This window comes from Excalfactoria chinensis, chromosome 7, assembly GCF_039878825.1.
Source record: "Excalfactoria chinensis isolate bCotChi1 chromosome 7, bCotChi1.hap2, whole genome shotgun sequence".
NCBI lineage: Eukaryota > Metazoa > Chordata > Aves > Galliformes > Phasianidae > Excalfactoria > Excalfactoria chinensis.
Window position 1 is genome coordinate 13,410,487 of NC_092831.1, and position 17,285 is coordinate 13,427,771.

Sequence of the window (17,285 nt, forward strand, 5' to 3'; positions counted from 1 at the left end):
TCCATCCCAAGAGCGGCTCTGGAGAGGCAAGAGAGGAAGGCCGTGCGCCCTGCCCCACACCCGACTGCACACCCTGTCCTCAACCCCATGCCTCTCCTGGGCTCTGATGACAAGAGGTGAAAATCTGCTGCTCCTTGCCTCCTCTCTGTACCACTCCTGGACCATGCTGCAGTGAGAAGTTAACTCCCACAAAAAACAAGAGAGGAGGGTACAGGCTGCCTCAGCCAACACTGCCATACCCAAAGCGGCAGGAATCCAAGTCCCCATTTGCAAGTGGCCACAGCTCCCAACAAGGTCAGCCTTCATCCTGAAGGTCAGCACAGCTCCAGCCAAGAGGGCTGTTATCTGCCCACGCTCAGCTCCTGGTGTAGCTCAGGGCTGGCTGGGGGAGAGCCTGGAGTCCTTCTGCAGACCCCCTCACTCAGACTGGGAGAAAACCCAGCCCACAGCAAGTAACATCAGGAGAGCAGCTCAGCCCAGTGGGTGGTAAAGAACACACGTCCCAGATCCAAGAACCCTATCTCGTGTCTGTGCCCCACGCAGCACCACGCTCCCACACAAAACCTGCACTCATGCTGAGGACAAGGCTGGGCTACTATCACATCTCCCCCAACCCAGTCCCCAGCAGCATCCCATCTGCTGCCACCGCCCCACCAGGTAGGACCACTCGGGATGAAGAAAACAGGGAAGAGCTCACCTCTCCCCAGCTCTGATCTATTTCATGCACCCAGATACAATGGCAAGAAGTAACCCCAGCCCCTGAGCAAGGGGTCACTACAGCCATGAATTTCATCCCCCGCACCCCAAGCCCTCCCCTCTCCCAGTCCGCCCAGCTCAAAGAAAAGCAAACGCAGGACTTACCAAAGGGCACAGAGAAGAAAAAATCCTGAATGAAGAGAAGGAGCGGGCAGCAAAACCCCTTTCCTTCGCTCCTTCCAGGGGACCTGGCGTGGTGGCAGCTTGAGCGGCGCCTGCAGCCGGCTCCGTGCGACCGTCCAGGACAGGAGCTGATGGCCGGCGCTGGCTTTGGGCTGGCGTCTGTCCCTTTGGCTTTGCTTTCCTTCTCATGGAGCTATTCCCCACCGTAACGCTGTGTCCCCGGGGCCAATTTAGGGGCACCCCGAGCGCAGTGGGGGGGGGACCGTGGGACTCAGACCTGGTGCAGCAGCAGGGAGCGAGGGCAGGATGGAGGAGGGAAGGACAGAGGAGGCTGGAGGCGAGGAGGTGCCGGTTCCCTCCCCTCTGCCCAGACCACACAGAGGCAGTGGGGAGGCGTTCGGGGGCTGTCAGAGCCCCAGCCCTGTTTAACCCAGCGAGGGGCGAGCCGCCATGGAGGGAGGGCAGGGAGGACAGCCGGACAGACAGCTCCTGGTTATGAATATTAAGTACTTCCTCCAGAGGCAGCCAGCGCAGCGCCACGTTAACCATTTCCTCGGCGTTCCAGACAGATGGACAGATTCCCCCCAAAACAGCCGGACAAACAGCCTGCTCCCTTCACACCACAGCATCGCCCGCTGCAGGAGACCCCCAGCCCAGGGACCCTCCAGCTCAAAAGCCCCCCCAGCCCTGCCCGGCTCTGGCGTCACATCACACCTGTCCCCAGAAAGCTGTGACACATTCCATGTGGGAGGAGGGGGGTGGCCTTTTGGGCCACACGTGATGCTTTAAGAAGGCAGACCCAAAGCTCTGGCTGGAGATGCGAGTTTCTCCTTCTTAAACAAGTGCCCAGCTCAAAAGGCACAGAAACCCTTCCAATGGCCCCATCGGCCAAACCTGACCACCCCTCCACTCTCCTCAGAACACACATTTCCCACACCTCCACGCATGACGATCATTCCCACCCAACTCAGAGCCCGATTTCCTCAAACACCGGTGTGCACCATGCATCCTTGCACAACTTTTGTGCTTGCTTTTCCACCTTTCGATTTTTCACCCCAGGTTCCACAGCTCTGGATGCACCAAGGACCCCCCCAGACACACTCCGACAGTTTAACGACCATTTAAAGAGGACAGACAAGGGGCTGAACTCCTACTGCCCAGCGAGCACCCCGCCTGCATCCTGATGTGACCCCCACGTTCCAGCTCGACCATCCAGCCAACCCGTGAATGCTTTGCCGTTACCCCATAGGGAATAACCAGAAGAAAATAGGAGAAGCTCCCCTTGGATCCAGCCCCAGCCCTTCGTGCCCCCCAACACCCACCCGCTGAGCCCTTACCTCGCTGCTGCGGCCGGAGCACGGAGCAGCAGAGATGGGCGGGATGGGGAGGGGGAAGCAGATTCCTTCGGCTTTAGTCAGCTGGCGAAAGCGAGAGCAGAGCCAGCGGCTCCCTCCCTGCTGAGCCCGGCCAGGGGACAGAGCCAGGCGCAGGGGGGAGAGCCTCAGTGCTCTGAGATGGCTTTAACAGCCCCAGCCTGCCCCATCTGTCTTCCCTGCCTTCACACAGCCCAGCTCGCCTGCTGCTCCATGTGCCCCAGCTGTCCAAGCGGGCCCAAGGCAGCAGCCCAGCAAGATGCCACCCCCTCATGCAGACAAACCCGTGGCATTGACCCCATGGCGGGGACAAACCTGGGGCACTGACCCAATCCAGGGACTTTGTGACCAAGGAAAAGTGCAGGACTGATGCCTAAGCTGCTCCCTACATGGGATGGGGAGACAGGAGGGCACCAGCATCACCCCAGGAGGTTTTGTATCCAGGGCTGAAGCAGGTAGCTGGCACCCCCCATAAGCACTTACACCCCACTGTGCCATCCTAGCCATGGGCATGGTGGGAGCAAAGCACAGACACATGAGCACGACTGAGCCAGCAGCATTACTCAGGTGGGGATTTAGCAAGCCCCCTGCAGATGTTGGGCTTGGCCTCAGCAGTCCCCATTCCAGCAGCGGAGACAGGGCTTGTACAGAGGGAGGCAGGGATGGATACCAGGTTCAACAGTTATGGGACCTGCTGAGTCAGGGACATGCAGGGCCCTTTGGCACAATTTCACGCTGCCCCAGCATGGCAGAACCCTCTGTCCCCTTGCTTTGTACCACCACAGCCACACATCCAGGTCCTAGGGATAACCCCCTACCATCTCTGTGCCAGCCCCAGCACTCTGCTCTCCGCTGGTAATAATCTCAGCTAAACCAAACCAGATTAATAATCATTCCCCATCCACAATGCCAGTGTGTAGTACCTCTCTGCAGCAGCTCTCCAGCAAGCTGCAAGACCCACAGTGCTCCAGCTGCTCCCTGGAACCAACCTGGCCCCCACCAAGAAGGGCAGAACATCCTTCATCCACCATGAACAGGGGAGACCTGAATCCCAGTAACAGCCATCCCCTTTCTCAGCTGCCATAAGTATGGGGGGAGAACTCATTACAGAGCCAGAACAACCACAAAGCTTCCTTGAGGAGGAGACAGGAGGGCAGGTGGAGCTGCAAGCCACTACGTGGGGACAAACAACATGCAGTGGGATGAGAATGGGGGGGTCTCAGTGTACCCCGCTCTCACTAATAACCATGGGGCAGCCCAGGCCAGGCGAGGACATGGATAAAGCCAACAGAGCGGGTTGTGGAGCAGCCCAGCTGGGCCAGAAAGCCAAACATGAACATTTGCTCAGTCAACTAGGGATCTCACTGCACCTCAGTTTCCCAACATCCATAAGGATAAGCAGACAGGCGGCAAGCACAAGGACAAGCACCACCCCCAGTGGATCCCCTGCTATCCACCGTGGGGTCACCCCGCAGCCAAGAACCTTCTTTGCACCCAGCACGGACCCCAAACAGAGCCAAAGCAAGAGGGGGAACCCACCAGTTCGTGGCTGATCCTGACCTCCAGGCTGCCGCTTTCTCCAGGAGCCTTCACCGGGCGTCAGGGAGTGGCAGTGGCAAAGCAGCAGCGCGGCGGTTGATCCCACCCCGGTGCTGGTCCCGTGTCCCCCCTCCCTGTGCCAACCTCCACCCCCCCCCCCCCTCCCTCCCCACCACCATTTGCTTGTGCTTGGTGTGCCAAAAACGTTGGCGTGCAATTCTCTGACCAAATAAGGCGAGAACAACCATAAACAAGGACCCCCTTGCACTGCCACCTCAGACACCGGCAGCCCCAGCCCTGCAGCCGCCATACCAGCCTGCTGAAGCCAGACCTAGCAAAGCAGGGAACTGGGCTGTAGAGGAGGGATCCCGGCCTCGCTCCCACAAAAGCAACATCATCATTCCCCAAGGCACATCTCACAGCCCTACCAGCTGTCCGCAGTCCTGACCTTTCTCCAGGTGTTTCCCTGGCAGCGCTGGCTCAGCCCAGCTCCCCTCAGTGCTGTCCTCACGCTGGATGTTGAAGTTCTCATAGGAGTCCCAGCGGATGAGTGGGTCAGATGTGTTGTAGTCCACTGAGACACTGGGACCGTTCTCCAGGTGCTCCATGCCTGGGAGGACAAAGGACAGTCGGTCAGGGTGAAAACAGAGCTGGCACATGAGGGATGGGGCCGAGATGGCACAGGGGATGGAAAAAGGGGAGCTAAGGTAGGAGGGTCATGGCTGAGTTGCCCTGGGACAGAGAGATGGATGGTCAGCCTGTTTTCCCAGGTAACTAGCAATAGGTCCAGAGGGAATGGCCTCCAGTTGTGTGAGAGGAGGTTCAGGATGGATACCAGGAAGAATTTCTTATCAGAAAGAGCGGCTGAGCATTGGAACAGGCTGCCCAGGGAGCTGGTGAAGCACTGTCCCTGGAGGTGTTCAACAAAAGGGTAGACATGGTACTGAGTGACACAATTAGCAGGCAACACTGGTGGTAGGTGGACAGTTTGACTGGCTGATCTTACAGATCTTTGCCAACCCAAAAGATTTTATGGTTCTACAGGCAGGGATTGACCTAGGGCTGTACTTTTTGGGGTGTGGATCCTACTTGTGGGTTGAGCTGGCCTTACCTTGGATCTTCTCAGGGCCATAGGAGAACACAAATTCCACCTTTCCATATTCGGGAAAGCGTTCATCTGGCAGGGAGAGAGCAAAGCAAAGGGATATCACCATCTGTCCTTCCAACAGCACACAGACAAGCACAACAAACCTGCCCAAAGCACAGGGCACCTGCTCCACAGTATCACAGAATGGCTTAGGTTGGAGGGGACCCAAAAGATCACCCACTTCCAACCCCCAGCCATAGGCTGGCTGCCAGCCTCTAGACCAGGTTGTACAGGGCCCCATCCAACCTGGCCTCGAACACCTCTCCAAGGATGGGGCATCCAAAACGTGTCCGGGCAACCTGTTCCAGTATCACACCACCCAGCCAGCTCAAGTGTTATCCTTGGGCAACAACATCCAGATTTGGGATGGTGCTGTCACCTTTCCCCACCTGGCACCACATCCATCACCACATAGAGCAGGATGGCCCTGGTTCACCTCCACCATGGCCAGGAATGGGGTAAGAGCTGCCCACCACCAAACCCTTCCCTAGATCAGCAGGAAAGCCCAGTCTCATGCAGCCTGGCTTTTGGTGTGGTCATTCTTGTCTGTGGGGGCTGCATAACCCAACAGTTCCCAGACAGTGAGAACAGCACCAGAGCCACAAGAAGAGTGGAAAACTGGGAGAAAGGAGAGAGAGAGGCTGCATCAGGCAGCGCAGTTACCTCTGAATGCCTCATCCAGGTCCTCCTTGCCAAAGACGATGTCCAAGTCGTGCACAGCACAAGTGTGGAACTGCACACGGAAAATGACATCACGGGTTGGGCTGCGGAACTTCTTGTGGTAGCACTTGAGCTGTGGGGATAGCAGGGATTAAATGAGCCCCAGGCTGCCAACATGTCCCTAAGGCACAAGGACCACTGTCTCCCAGCTCCCCTTGTGAATGGGGTGAGCTCCTTACCAAGATATCGCCTTTGAGCAGCAGCCCTGGCTCGATGGTGATGCAGATGCCTGTCTGGCTGTCCCCTTGCACGTTGCTGTGGAGAAGAACAGTGTGAGGACATGAGCCCCCACTGGCCCCTTCCACCCAACCCTCCCAGTCAGGATCCCAAAGCACAGGGCTCCCCTCGCCTCAGTTTTCCTTCCTGCAGCCCCACCGTGCACCAGGGAACTTCCCATGAGCAGCGGCGTCAGCACTCGGTGTTAGGGGACAAGCACAGGGGATGTGGGAAGAAGGGAGTTGGATTTCACAGGCAAGATAAACCTGGAGTTTATTATCGGCGTCCCATAAACAGTCTATTAAAAGCTGAAAGGCGAGGCTGGAGTGGCAGTAAATCTCAGCTAACGGGGACAGACGGATGGCGGGGATGGGAGTTCCTGGTTCAGGGGGGTGGGATGGGAATACCCCAAAGGCAATGGGCTCTGTTCCCCTTAAAGGGGCCCAGCTGCAGGCTGGGTGTGGGGCCAGGAGCTGGGGGATCCGCATGGGATGCGGTCCCAGCAGAGCATCCAGGCAGCTGGAGAAATTAGCTCCTTTGACTGCTCCCAGGGGCCCTGGGGCTGGGAATAGGGACACAAACCCAGCTCCATCTGGTAGCATCAGCAAAATGGTATTGGGATAAATCGCACAGAGGTTAAAAAGTAGAGAACTATTCTGGGGGAGGAGGAGAAGGAGACTATTCTGCTGGCTCTGGGGAAGATGCTCCTCACAGCCGCCTTCCTGCAATCTGCTCTGCACCCAAGTGCCCCCCAGCGGGTTGCTGGCAGGGCATCAGCCCTGTAAGAATCCCATAGGGAGGGAGAACCATTAGTAGGGAAGTGTCTCACGTAATGCTGCAGCACAGAGATGGGCTTGACCCGGATGGGAGCAGCCCTGGCAGGAGGAGCATGTCTTTGGCCGGAGGCAGGAGAACCGCCTCTGCCCCCAAGGGAGGACGAGGTGTCCCCAGCCCCAGGCTCTGCACAGCTCCAGGCTCCCTCTGCTGATGCTCAGAGTCACTACAGCCCTCCAGCAGAATGGGCCAAGCCAGTACAGCCCAGTACGGCCAGTTCCTTCCTCCAAGGAAGTAGGGAGCCCCTTTTTGGTGGCTGGCAGGAATCAAAAGAACTGAGCACTCGGATCACTGGGGATTTGGCTCTGAAATATCTCCACCCCCCACCAAGCTGCAAGCCCTCCCCTGAGCTGGGCAGGAGGGCGAGCACCCTGCCCCAGTGTGCAGAGATAGTTACTAGATCCCCGATGTGTAGACGGGCTGCATGGCCTGGTAGATCTTCAGAAAGGGCCGACAACCTGGAAGACATCAATGGGGGAGAGAAGGCGCGTTGTTAGCCGGCAGGGTGGAGGGGCAGGGATTAGTCACGGGGTAGAAATCCAAACAGGGACGAAGCCAAAGCAAACAGCCACTCCCACCCCAGCCAGCCCGCACTGGTGAGGCCTCCAGCAGTGGGCAACATCTGGGATGGGCAGAAAGTGATGCTCCTGACTGCACGGGGCTGGGAGTAGCGTGGGAGCTCCCAGAGCCCAGGTGGGTCCTGCAGGACACATGTGGAGTTGAGATGGAGCCTGATGGGCTCTGAGTATGGAATCTCCTCCAGGTGCCCCAGTGGGCACTGGCAACCCAGTGGATACTGCCTCCCCTTCCCAAAACCCAGTCTGCTGCATTCTCCACCATCAGAAAAGCCTTATTGCTGATCAGTACCCAGTCCTAAGGTAGAGCAACTTCAGAGCACATCCCTGCAGGGTAGCACCCTACTAAAGAAAAGGGAACAATTCTAGAGGAGAAAAAGAGTAGAAAGCGTTCAAATTTCCCAGGGTATTGTGTAAAGTAACGCCCTTGGAGAACAAGGAGCAAAGGCTCAGGGGCACCTACCACCCTTCGATTCAAAGTTGGGGATGCCGTGCATGATGACGTGGTGCAGGAAGAGGGGCTTGTTGTTCATCTTGATGCTGCCAGAGAGGAGCCCGCTGAAGTAGTGGATGTACCTGAAAGGGAGGACAGATGGCTCAGGGACAGGTCCCACTACCCCCAGCTGCATGGGACAAACCCAAGGCCATGTGCCAGAACCTACCTCTTCTGGGAGGGCTGTCCCACCGGCACCACCTTGTCCTCATAGAAGCGCTTCATGGCAAACCTGTCCAGAGCCTGGTCAGCACTGTGGGGACAAGGGGGTAAAGAAGGGAAGGAAAGCATTGGTACCAGCAAACTGCAGTGCTGAGCAGTGGGTAAGGAAGCTCTGTGACTGTGCCACTACTCTCACCTGGCTGAGATATTGCTGTAGTGCATGTAGGCAGCCACGACTACCCCCAGGCGGCCACGGTTCCCCTGCGGGCAACAGAAAGGATATCACAAGGATGACATCAGCATCACACATCCCTAAATCTTACAACACACACCCCAATCTGCACACCAAGCCACAAAACACCAGGTTTCCTACACTCATCAGCTTGCTCAATCCCTGCAGCTCCCCCTCAGGGTCCAACCCACCTTGTTGTGCAGCACCACCACGTTGTGAGCCGCTGCGTTCAGCCACGTGTCCATCGCTTTGCAAATGCTGCAGATCTTCTCCAGTGCTGGTGTGTGCAGGTCAGGCCACCCAAAATCCAGCACCTGGGCAAGGAATGGGGGGTGGGGGGGCAATCAAAGGTCAAAACCACATCACTTCTACCTCTGTAGTCCACAGTTGATGCCTCTCCCAGGCTCTCCACCAGCTCTCCTGCTGCCAAGACCCTGTCCTGAGCTTGGGAGTGTTGGGTCCACATTTCCCAGCTCTCCAACACCCATCTCAGCTGCTCAGGGGACCACACATTCCCAGAGATGGAGATGATTCTCCAGGGGAAACAAGGGAGCACTCCAAGAGATTCAACCTTGGGATGGTGGGCAAAGTCCTGGTACTCTTTTCCAAGCTTTCCCTTCCCTGCCCCTCCAGCTGCTTGGTGAGGCAGGAGGGTGGCTGTTCCTGTTCTGGGAGTTTGGACAGGGGAGCTGTTCCTTTTGCCTTGCCCCAGCCTCAAAGCCCTCTGCTCACCTTGGGGTGAAGTTTGCTGATATCATGTCTCCGTTCTGACAGGTTGAAAAGCTTCAGGGAAGAGGAAAGAAAAAGTGAGGAGGCATCTTCTTCCCCAGTGCCAGCCCAACCTCTTCTTCACCCTCAAGCCTCCCCAAACACATTAACTCCAGTAATGCCCTGCCACAGAGCACTGCCATGGCCAACAATGCCTATGGGGTCAAAAAGGGGATGGAAAGCTCCAAGAAAGGAGAAACCATCTGTGTCAGTGCAAGGATCCTCTCACTCCAGCTCAGCGCATCAGGGTGAAGACTGACTGGAGGTAAAGATGTGGCACCCTCCCCCTCCAACATCCCAGCCCCATCCCCAGGCTGTCAGGTCCTCTCACCACGTAGTTGTCCCCATGCTTGGACTTCAGCATGTGGGCCACCTCACGGAGGTTGCTGCGGAAGCTCTGCTCCTCAGCTGTGCTGGGGTAGGAGACGGCGATGATGCGCTCCGTGATGTACACCAGGTCCAGCTCACAGCTGCTCTCCATGGCTGCTGTCGCACTCATGCTCCTGAGCAAGGAAGGAAACTGACATCAGGACAAGGCACTGAGGAGAGGACAGGGTGACCCTGCTCACCACCATGGTCATCTGGGTAAAGTGACATGGGCTGAGATGCTTCGGGATGCAGGGATAGGGCTACCCTAAGGCTTTCCCCTGCTCCCTGGTCTCACAGTCCCCCTGCCACCACAGGTGCCCATCTCTGTGGTACAGGTGTTAGGCTCTACCTGGATGTTTTGCGATGTGCCTGCCCACCTCTGGGGGACCTCGTGGTGTCCTAAAGAACAAGAGAGGAAAAACAAGTTACTGCCATGACTCTGAGCCCATCAGCAGCCACAGGTCACCAAGTGCAGTGACACTTGGAGCATCCATCCCTGACACAACATCACCAAATCACATCTAATGAGCATCCTGGTGGCACCATGTTCCCACAGTGACACAAGCAGCCCGCAGCGCACACAGACCTGGGGACAACACAATGGCAGCCCAATAACACCTGGCCACAGGACAGGGCAGGTCCGCAGCCCACAGGAGGCTCACAGGGCCAGGCACTGCCGTTTGCTTTGGCCAAGCCTAAAGCTGGGAGGAAATGTTTGAGCTCTCCAAGCAGGAAACTTCTATTTATGCATGTTCTCCAGCCTCAAAAATTTCATCTGCAGTCGGTTTGTTGGGTGACTTTGTGACCTCAGCCAAAAAACAAAGCAAGGTTTCCAAAAAAAACCACTAAGGGAAAATACACTCACACCTCATTAGTTTTAGGATCTCGTACTAATGAGGAGGAGTCCTTTAAAGACTCATCTAGCGCGGGTGGTGCATTCCGATTCCTAGGAAGGATCCAAACCTCAACAACCAGTAGAGCACCATGGGGCTGCAGGAGGTGCCATCAACCCCAGAGGCTGGAGGAGATAGTGCAGAGACCCTCCATCCCCCCAGAGCAAGGGCCTCAGATCCCCATCCAAACCTGTCTCCCACCCCGTGTCACCTCAGCACATCCCCACGCTCTTGGCAGCATCCAAAAGCCATAGGTCCTTCCTGCCTCCAGCCGCTGGCACGGTGACCTCAGCCACAGGGAAGGATGAAGAAACACTAAGAAATTCCCCAAAAGAAACAAAGCAACAAAGGGGGTTCCTGACTCCTCACTGGATATTTCCAGCCCTGGTGTGTGCAGAGGCGGGTGAGCAGGGGGAAGCTGTCTGCGTTGACTTTGGCAGGGCGTTTGTCTACACTGTCTTAGCAATTTCATGTCCACAGATTAAAAAGCGGATCCCTAGCTCTATGGACAGGAAAGCCAGCTTTGCAGCAAAAGCCTCCACTCCAAGGCCTCCACTGGGCTCTGCCACTGCCTCTGCCCATCACCTTTGGCATCAGCTTGGCCCTGGAATGGGGATCCAGCAGCACTGGGGGTCTGGATAAGGAGCAGACATTTGGTTGTGGGATAGACACAAGTAAATCCCAGTAAGGTCTCAAGGTGAAGAGCAGCCTCTGCCAGCACATGGCACTTACCAGGGTGTCCACCTGCTTGGTGACGCTCTGCCCTGGGGATGGCTGTGGAAGGGGTGGGTGTGAGAAAAAGGGAAGAAAGAGAAGGAGAGAGGTGTTGAGAGGCACATGCACACGTGCAGAGTGATGGCTGGGGTCAAAGTTCCCCCCAGCTATTTCTGGCCCTTCCTAGGAAATGCTCCATGATGCTGTTTCCTTCCTTTCCTCCACGTGTCCGTTCTTCCTAAAAGCCAGGAATCCCTCGAAACCCAAGTGCAGCAGCATGGTAATGAAGAGCCCCACTGGGGGCCACTGCCCTTTTGTATTACCCTTGCATCCCCCATGGCACCACCCCGTTCCCATCACATCCTCACCCCATCATCAGCAGAAGGAAGGTCATTTCCAAGAAAAGCAGCCCCCAGCTTCAGCTGTGCCCCAAAACCAACGGGGTAAACAAGAGCACAGCCCCACCTCCAGGCTCTGCTCCCCAGGATAAACACAGAGCCACAGTGGGATGGCCAGGGTCCTGAGAAGGAGGTGCTCAGAGAGGAATGACTTCAGTAAGATGTCACCGGCAACCTCTGGAGAGCTCTGAGAAGGGACTGTGGACTGGAACAGTGTGTCCTGACCCCAAGTATAGGAGCAGGGGACAGAGTCACTGCCAGGGGACAGCCAGTCAGGTGGCACAGGGGGATCTCAGCCCTGAGACCAGGAGACCAAGGGGAAGCCAGCACCAGGCTGTGCCCTCCTGCTACAGTTGCTCCAAGCAAGACGGCACCGCCATTTCCAACACAAGCGACAGGGCAAAGCCCTTTTGATTTCCTCCCAAAGCCGCAGTAACGGTCCCAGCTCAAAGCCAACACATTTTTGCCAGCGATAAGTGCCTGCAGCAGCACAGGCAGAAATTAAACCCAGGGCAGATAACCACAGTGGGGCTCACGTGCTGCCCTCATGAGCTGGCTGGAGCTGCGCTGAGCACCCGCTGTGCCACAAGGTGCCCAGCTGGGGTGACAGAGCACAGCACCCAGCACCATGCCACAGCCCTGTCCTGCCACCACACCCTGTGTTTCCCATGTCCTGTAGGAAGGGCTCCTGTCACCCCAGCAGCTCTCCAGACTCACGTGTATCCGGTTGCTCACTAAATATCCCCAGGAGGAGCAAAAAGAAAGGGGTGACAATAGCTGGGGATGCTCACACTTGGCCTTGGGAGCCTGCAGCCAAAGGCACATCTGCTACAGCTATCTCCGGGCGCACAAGAAACCACCTCGCTCCAAGCCAGGAGGAGGGACAACAGAGCCTGGGATGGTCACGTCCCACTGCTGTCCCTCTGAAAACCCAAAGGGAGACAGCTTGCCACAGAGGCATCACTTACCAGCTCATAGTTGACAGCAGGGGAGCACGGGGTGGCAGCCTGCAAGGGAGCAGAAAGAGGCACCCATTAGTCCCTGAAACACCAGGTACAGAAAGGGTGCAACACCCCTCTGTGCTCAGAGCACAGAGCTGAGCATACTGCAGCCCCAGACAGGCAATCCCAGCCCCAGGTGGACAACCCCAGATGATCATTTCCAGCCCCAGGTGGGCAGCGAAAGGAGCACCTGGCACAAAACCCAGCCTGGCCTTCTCTGAGTACTTCTGCAGAGCCAGCTGAACAGCTCGGCTATTGTTACCTTAATTACCAACGGCAATTACTGGCAATTAACCTTGGGTTTTGCGTGCACCCCAGCAGCAGCATGCTGCAATGAGAGAGGCAGTGCTGGATTGGTGGTGCTGCTCACAAGGGCACAGGAACAGCACTGCAGGCTGCTGGGGGCCTGGGGATGGCAGTGGTGGTGGGAGAATGCAATCTGGGGCACTTTATCCCCTCCACCCCAAAGAGCATCCCCAGTTTGGGACCCCTTACAAGTCACCCCGTGCCAGGCACTGACGTGCTGAGCAATATACCACCACGTGGCATGGGGATCCCCTCACACCCTGCTCAGCATCTCCCTCACAGCGGACCACAAAATGGGGATTTTGCCCCCAAACACCTCACTCCCAACAGCCGTATCCCACCCCATCCCAAAAGTGGAGAGCCTCCTGCCACCGGAGCATTCCCATCCCGCCTCTGTGTTTTGTTCAGGGGTTCCTCCTCCTCCTCCCGCTCCCTCCCTCCCCCTGCACATTATTATTATGATTTTATTCTAATGCAGAAACGCTTCCATAAAAGGCCCCTTTCCCTGCCCCGCGGCGCTGGCCCTACGCCAGCCTCCCTGGAATGTTCTCCGGCAGCAAAGCGGCCACGGACGGGGCCGGCACGGGGCCGCGCTGCACCCCACGTCCCCCAGGGGATGCTCACATAGGATCCCCCTACAGCCCAGCTCCTGAGGCTGGGGGCAGGGGCAGTCCCCCGACTGTGGGACACTGAGAGCAGGTAGGGCGCTGCCCACCCAGCTTCTGACTTCTGCACCTGAAGGTTTTCAGCTGCAGAACGGACAAAAGCGGGGTGGCCGAGGTGGAACCTCCCTGCTCTAATCTGATGTCCAATATAGGGTTAGTCCATCCTTGGGACACTGAGCTCCTGATGTAAGCACACAGGAGCACCCCAAGAAGATGGAGGGAGACCACGCAGGTGACAGGGCCACCACCATCCCCTACGTCCCCCATAGAAAGGTGGGGGGTCCCACACACCCCCTGGACAGTTCTGCCCGACCGCAGCAGACACAGCCGCCTTTCTTCTCCCCGTGCCGGTGTTTGCATTCCTGCTGCACAGCTCGCGCCGCCACGACCCCTTCACCCGACAGCCCTGCCCAGGAATGTGAGGAACGAGGCACAGTGGGGCGGCTGCCCAGCCCCCCGTGCCCCCCAAGTCGTAGCCCCCATCCCAGAGGTCCTCACAAGGACCCAGCCATCTCCTCCCAGGTGAAGGCTGGGCAGCAAAATGCACGCAGCCCAAGCTTCCAACACAGCCCATGTGGACTCTCTAATGTCTCATATGGGGATTGCGCACAGAGCACCACTGGGCTCTCTACATCCAACCGTCTCCCATCGCCACACCTACACAACTTCACACCCCCGGGATGCCACAGCCCTGTCCCTACGTCCTGCACGGCCATCGGCACACAGCTCCCTCCCAGAGCCTTCCTCTCCCTCCTCCTCCGAGTCCTGACAGAGCCACAGCATCCCCACGGGGCTCCCCCCAGTGCCACACAAACCTCCTTGCAGGGAACAGTCTGGTTCAGCATGGGGCAGGCTGGGAGGCTGCAGGGGTTCCCCCTGGCCGGGCTGCAGGCACTGAGGTTGCAGCACTGCTGCTTACAGGGCTGGGTGAGTGCTGGCCCTCGTCCTGGCTGGCTGCCGGTGGGTCGCCTGGGCCCATCGCTGACGCATATCCCTTCCTTTGGGTGGTGGTTTTTTGTTTTTCCCTTCCCCAGGAGCTCTGATAAACATCCCCAAGCTGTCTGATATCCGGGCCGGTACTGACCCTTGCGGTGCCAGGATCACCGAGCCCCGTTAGGCAGGGATGAGCAAAGCTCCACGCTGAGGCTGCACTGGGGAGAGTCCCTGTACCCAAGAACGCAGAGCCCATCATAACTTGGCAGTGGGCGGGAGGATGCCGGAGAGGACGGTGACTCAGTGACACTGTCCCACAGGACAGTGCTGGGGTGGCACCGGAGGCAGCTGAGTGGAGATTCTGATTCACCCCAGCTGTCTCCTTGCATTCAGTGCCATGCATCACCGCACATCCCAGCTGTGCATCACCTCCCCAAGCACAAGGCTGGGTGGCTCAATGGTGGCACCGAAAGTGACTGATGCACACAGTCACCCTCTCCATGCCACCCCTTGGTCCCACCACGTGCTCCTGTGGCCAAGCCCAGCTCTGCACCACGCGTCCCTCGCAGCTCCCGCTAATCTCCTGTTTATGCAACAAGTCCCAGGCAGGAGGATGGCACTCTTCCAGCTGCGATGCCCCCACCAGCCCCACCCTGCATTGGGCAAATCACTGAGCTGTCTGCACAAGGGTCCCAGGACTGGGGGCAGCACCCTGACACAGCCGCTTTGTGGGTTCCCCCCTTTGCTGAGATTTGGACGTGTCAGCAGCCCAGGGAGAGCTTTGGCGGCAGCTGGGGTGAGTCAGGAGCCGGGCGGACGCCGGAGCACAGAGGTCTTGCTGCTCCCAGGCTTCCCCCTGAGCATCCCCTTCCCGCTTCCTCCGGCCTCGCCATGTGCCTGACCCCGCAGCCTGGCTGCGCCCATGTCAGGCGCTCCCAGAGCAGGGTAGAGGCCATGGGCTGGGCAGCACCCCATCCTCGTGGCTGTGTTGTGCAAGAGATACCGGCAGTTTGCAAGGCAGGGGATGTTCTCCTCCTGTCACCATCCCGCAGGCTTGCTGTGGGGTGAACCTCCAAAGCATCCTACTGCAGTCACCCCGTAACTACAGTCCTGTTCTCCATGGGGACCCCAGCAGCATCCTTTCCTTGGAGACAGCAATGATTTCTAGCACTGCACGCAGAGCCACCACATTGCACAAGCCAGCTGCCCCGATGACGTGTGGGTGCCTGGTTAAGCTCACGCTGGGGACGTGCTCCCTGCCTTGCGCCTCAGCACCATCCCCTTTCCAGCACCTCCTCGCTGCCGTTTCCAACAAACACCTCCAAGCACCAGCCCCATAAACACCCTCACAGCAAAAGTCCCCGGCCCCTGGCACCGCAGCAAACCCGAGGGCACCATGTAAGGGAAGGCAGAGGGACGCTGTGCAGCCGCCCCACGGTGATAGACCCAACCAGGATGGATTCCACCCCGGTGTTCCAGCAGTGGGGTCAAGGAGGGTAACAGCCCCGGGGCTCCTGGTGGCATGTCACTTGTCAGGCCGGCAACCCCAGTGCAGGAAAACTGAGTCACGAAGGCGATGTGCAGGGTAACTATGGGGCCTCGAGCACCGGCTGGTTTCAATTGAACCGGCAGCACCAAAATAGCCTTGATTTCAACCCAAATAAGGGTTGCTCCTGGCTCCCAAGGGTTTGAGCCATTGGCCCAGAGGTTGCAGAGGTTGGACTTGGGGAAGGGGGAGGAAGCCAGCATCCCTGGATCTGTTTGGGATGAAAAGTAGCATTTTTTGGATCAGAGTGGAGCAGAATAACTCCACATGCCCCAGAGTGGGGCTGGTCCTGTTCTGTCTCCTCCCGCGGGTGCTGGGCTCGGCACGGGGCTGGCCACGAGCAGCAATGTGCTGTGCTCCAGCACCTAAAAAGGCAACGTTCCCAGCACCGCTCTGGCCCTGAGGCCAGAGCCTGCTCGGCTGCATCCCCAAAGCCTGACCCATGGCTGCTGTCCCTGCCCAGCTGCCACCCACAGGTGCTGCAACACCTGTGGGCACTGCCATCCCTGGGTGTAGGGACACCCATCACCTGGGTACCTGACACAGGGACCTGCTCTCAGTGTGCTCCTGGATGCTGGAGGAAGCCCTGTGAAGGGTAGGAATGGGGCTGAGGCCCTTGTAACAGAGTTCCTGTAGTCCCCAGCTCCATGACAGCTCTATCCAACAGGGTGAGGGGGACCCCAGGATCCCCATCTCCCCAGAATGGCCATGGGGATTCACTGGGAGCAAGGTCACCCAGGGCTGCTTGGGGTTTGTTGGGATTGAGCTGTGCATGGACTCTTACATGGGACTGGCCAACAGATGGATTCCCACAGTCAATACAAGGATTCCCACATGGGATTGGTCAATACATGGACTTTCCCATGAGATGGGTCAGATCCCTAATAATCACTCGGGACTGACTACAGCAGGGATCCCACAGCAGGATCAGTCTCTGCATGGATCCTCACATGGGCCTGGCCAGCACCTGGGTCCCCAAGTGGGCTGCATGAGAGCCCCGCATCACCCTGCACCGTGCTGACAGTGATCTCAGTCCCACTGCAGGCTGAAGGCTGCCCCATACTGCCAGTCCCCAAAACTAGCCCCTCCTCTGGCACCCACAGCCCCCAGCAGATGACACTGGGGCCGAGCAGTGCAGGCGGGCACAGTGGACAGCTGTCACCAGCACAGGGTGCCACAGGGACACGGCGCACCAGGTTAGCATGGCACAAGCAGGAGGACAACACCATGCAAACCCCTCAGCTCTACTCCAGCAGCCCCCAAATCAAGCCAGGGCGCAAAGAGAGCTGCCAGCTCTCAGTGTGTGGTGGGGCAGCCCCATGCAAGGCTCCAAACCCCAGAAACATGTGACATGGGTGAGTGCAGCACCAAGGAGCGGGGCAGCAGGCCAGCAGCCCCATGGAGCATCACGGCCAGCCCTGCCTTTCCTGGAGTGGGGGCCAGCAGCAAACACTTACAGAGTCCTCTGCGTCCTTGTCATGAGGCTTCAGAGTAGAAACTTTTGGGGCTCACTTCCCCTGGG

General features: G+C 58.0%; 1 protein-coding gene across 14 annotated transcripts in view; it reads right to left on the bottom strand.

The window, feature by feature from the left end:
* TNS1 (tensin 1) overlaps nucleotides 1-17,285 on the bottom strand; it is a 48,971-nt gene that overhangs the window by 23,179 nt on the left and 8,507 nt on the right. For 10 of the 14 annotated variants that reach the window (XM_072341200.1, XM_072341209.1, XM_072341208.1 and 7 more), the window contains 14 exons: nucleotides 12,281-12,319; nucleotides 10,933-10,974; nucleotides 9,657-9,706; nucleotides 9,270-9,441; nucleotides 8,903-8,953; nucleotides 8,362-8,484; nucleotides 8,135-8,199; nucleotides 7,946-8,029; nucleotides 7,747-7,859; nucleotides 7,106-7,166; nucleotides 5,838-5,913; nucleotides 5,602-5,731; nucleotides 4,903-4,968; nucleotides 4,240-4,401 (listed from right to left, as the gene is read on the bottom strand). In XM_072341200.1, coding sequence (XP_072197301.1) covers nucleotides 4,240-4,401; nucleotides 4,903-4,968; nucleotides 5,602-5,731; nucleotides 5,838-5,913; nucleotides 7,106-7,166; nucleotides 7,747-7,859; nucleotides 7,946-8,029; nucleotides 8,135-8,199; nucleotides 8,362-8,484; nucleotides 8,903-8,953; nucleotides 9,270-9,441; nucleotides 9,657-9,706; nucleotides 10,933-10,974; nucleotides 12,281-12,319 — 1,234 coding nt within the window. Of the gene's footprint in view, nucleotides 1-4,239; nucleotides 4,402-4,902; nucleotides 4,969-5,601; nucleotides 5,732-5,837; nucleotides 5,914-7,105; nucleotides 7,167-7,746; nucleotides 7,860-7,945; nucleotides 8,030-8,134; nucleotides 8,200-8,361; nucleotides 8,485-8,902; nucleotides 8,954-9,269; nucleotides 9,442-9,656; nucleotides 9,707-10,932; nucleotides 10,975-12,280; nucleotides 12,320-14,099; nucleotides 14,141-17,285 lie in introns of those variants that run through there. The other 4 variants (XM_072341198.1, XM_072341204.1, XM_072341202.1 and 1 more) reach the window with 3 other exon arrangements.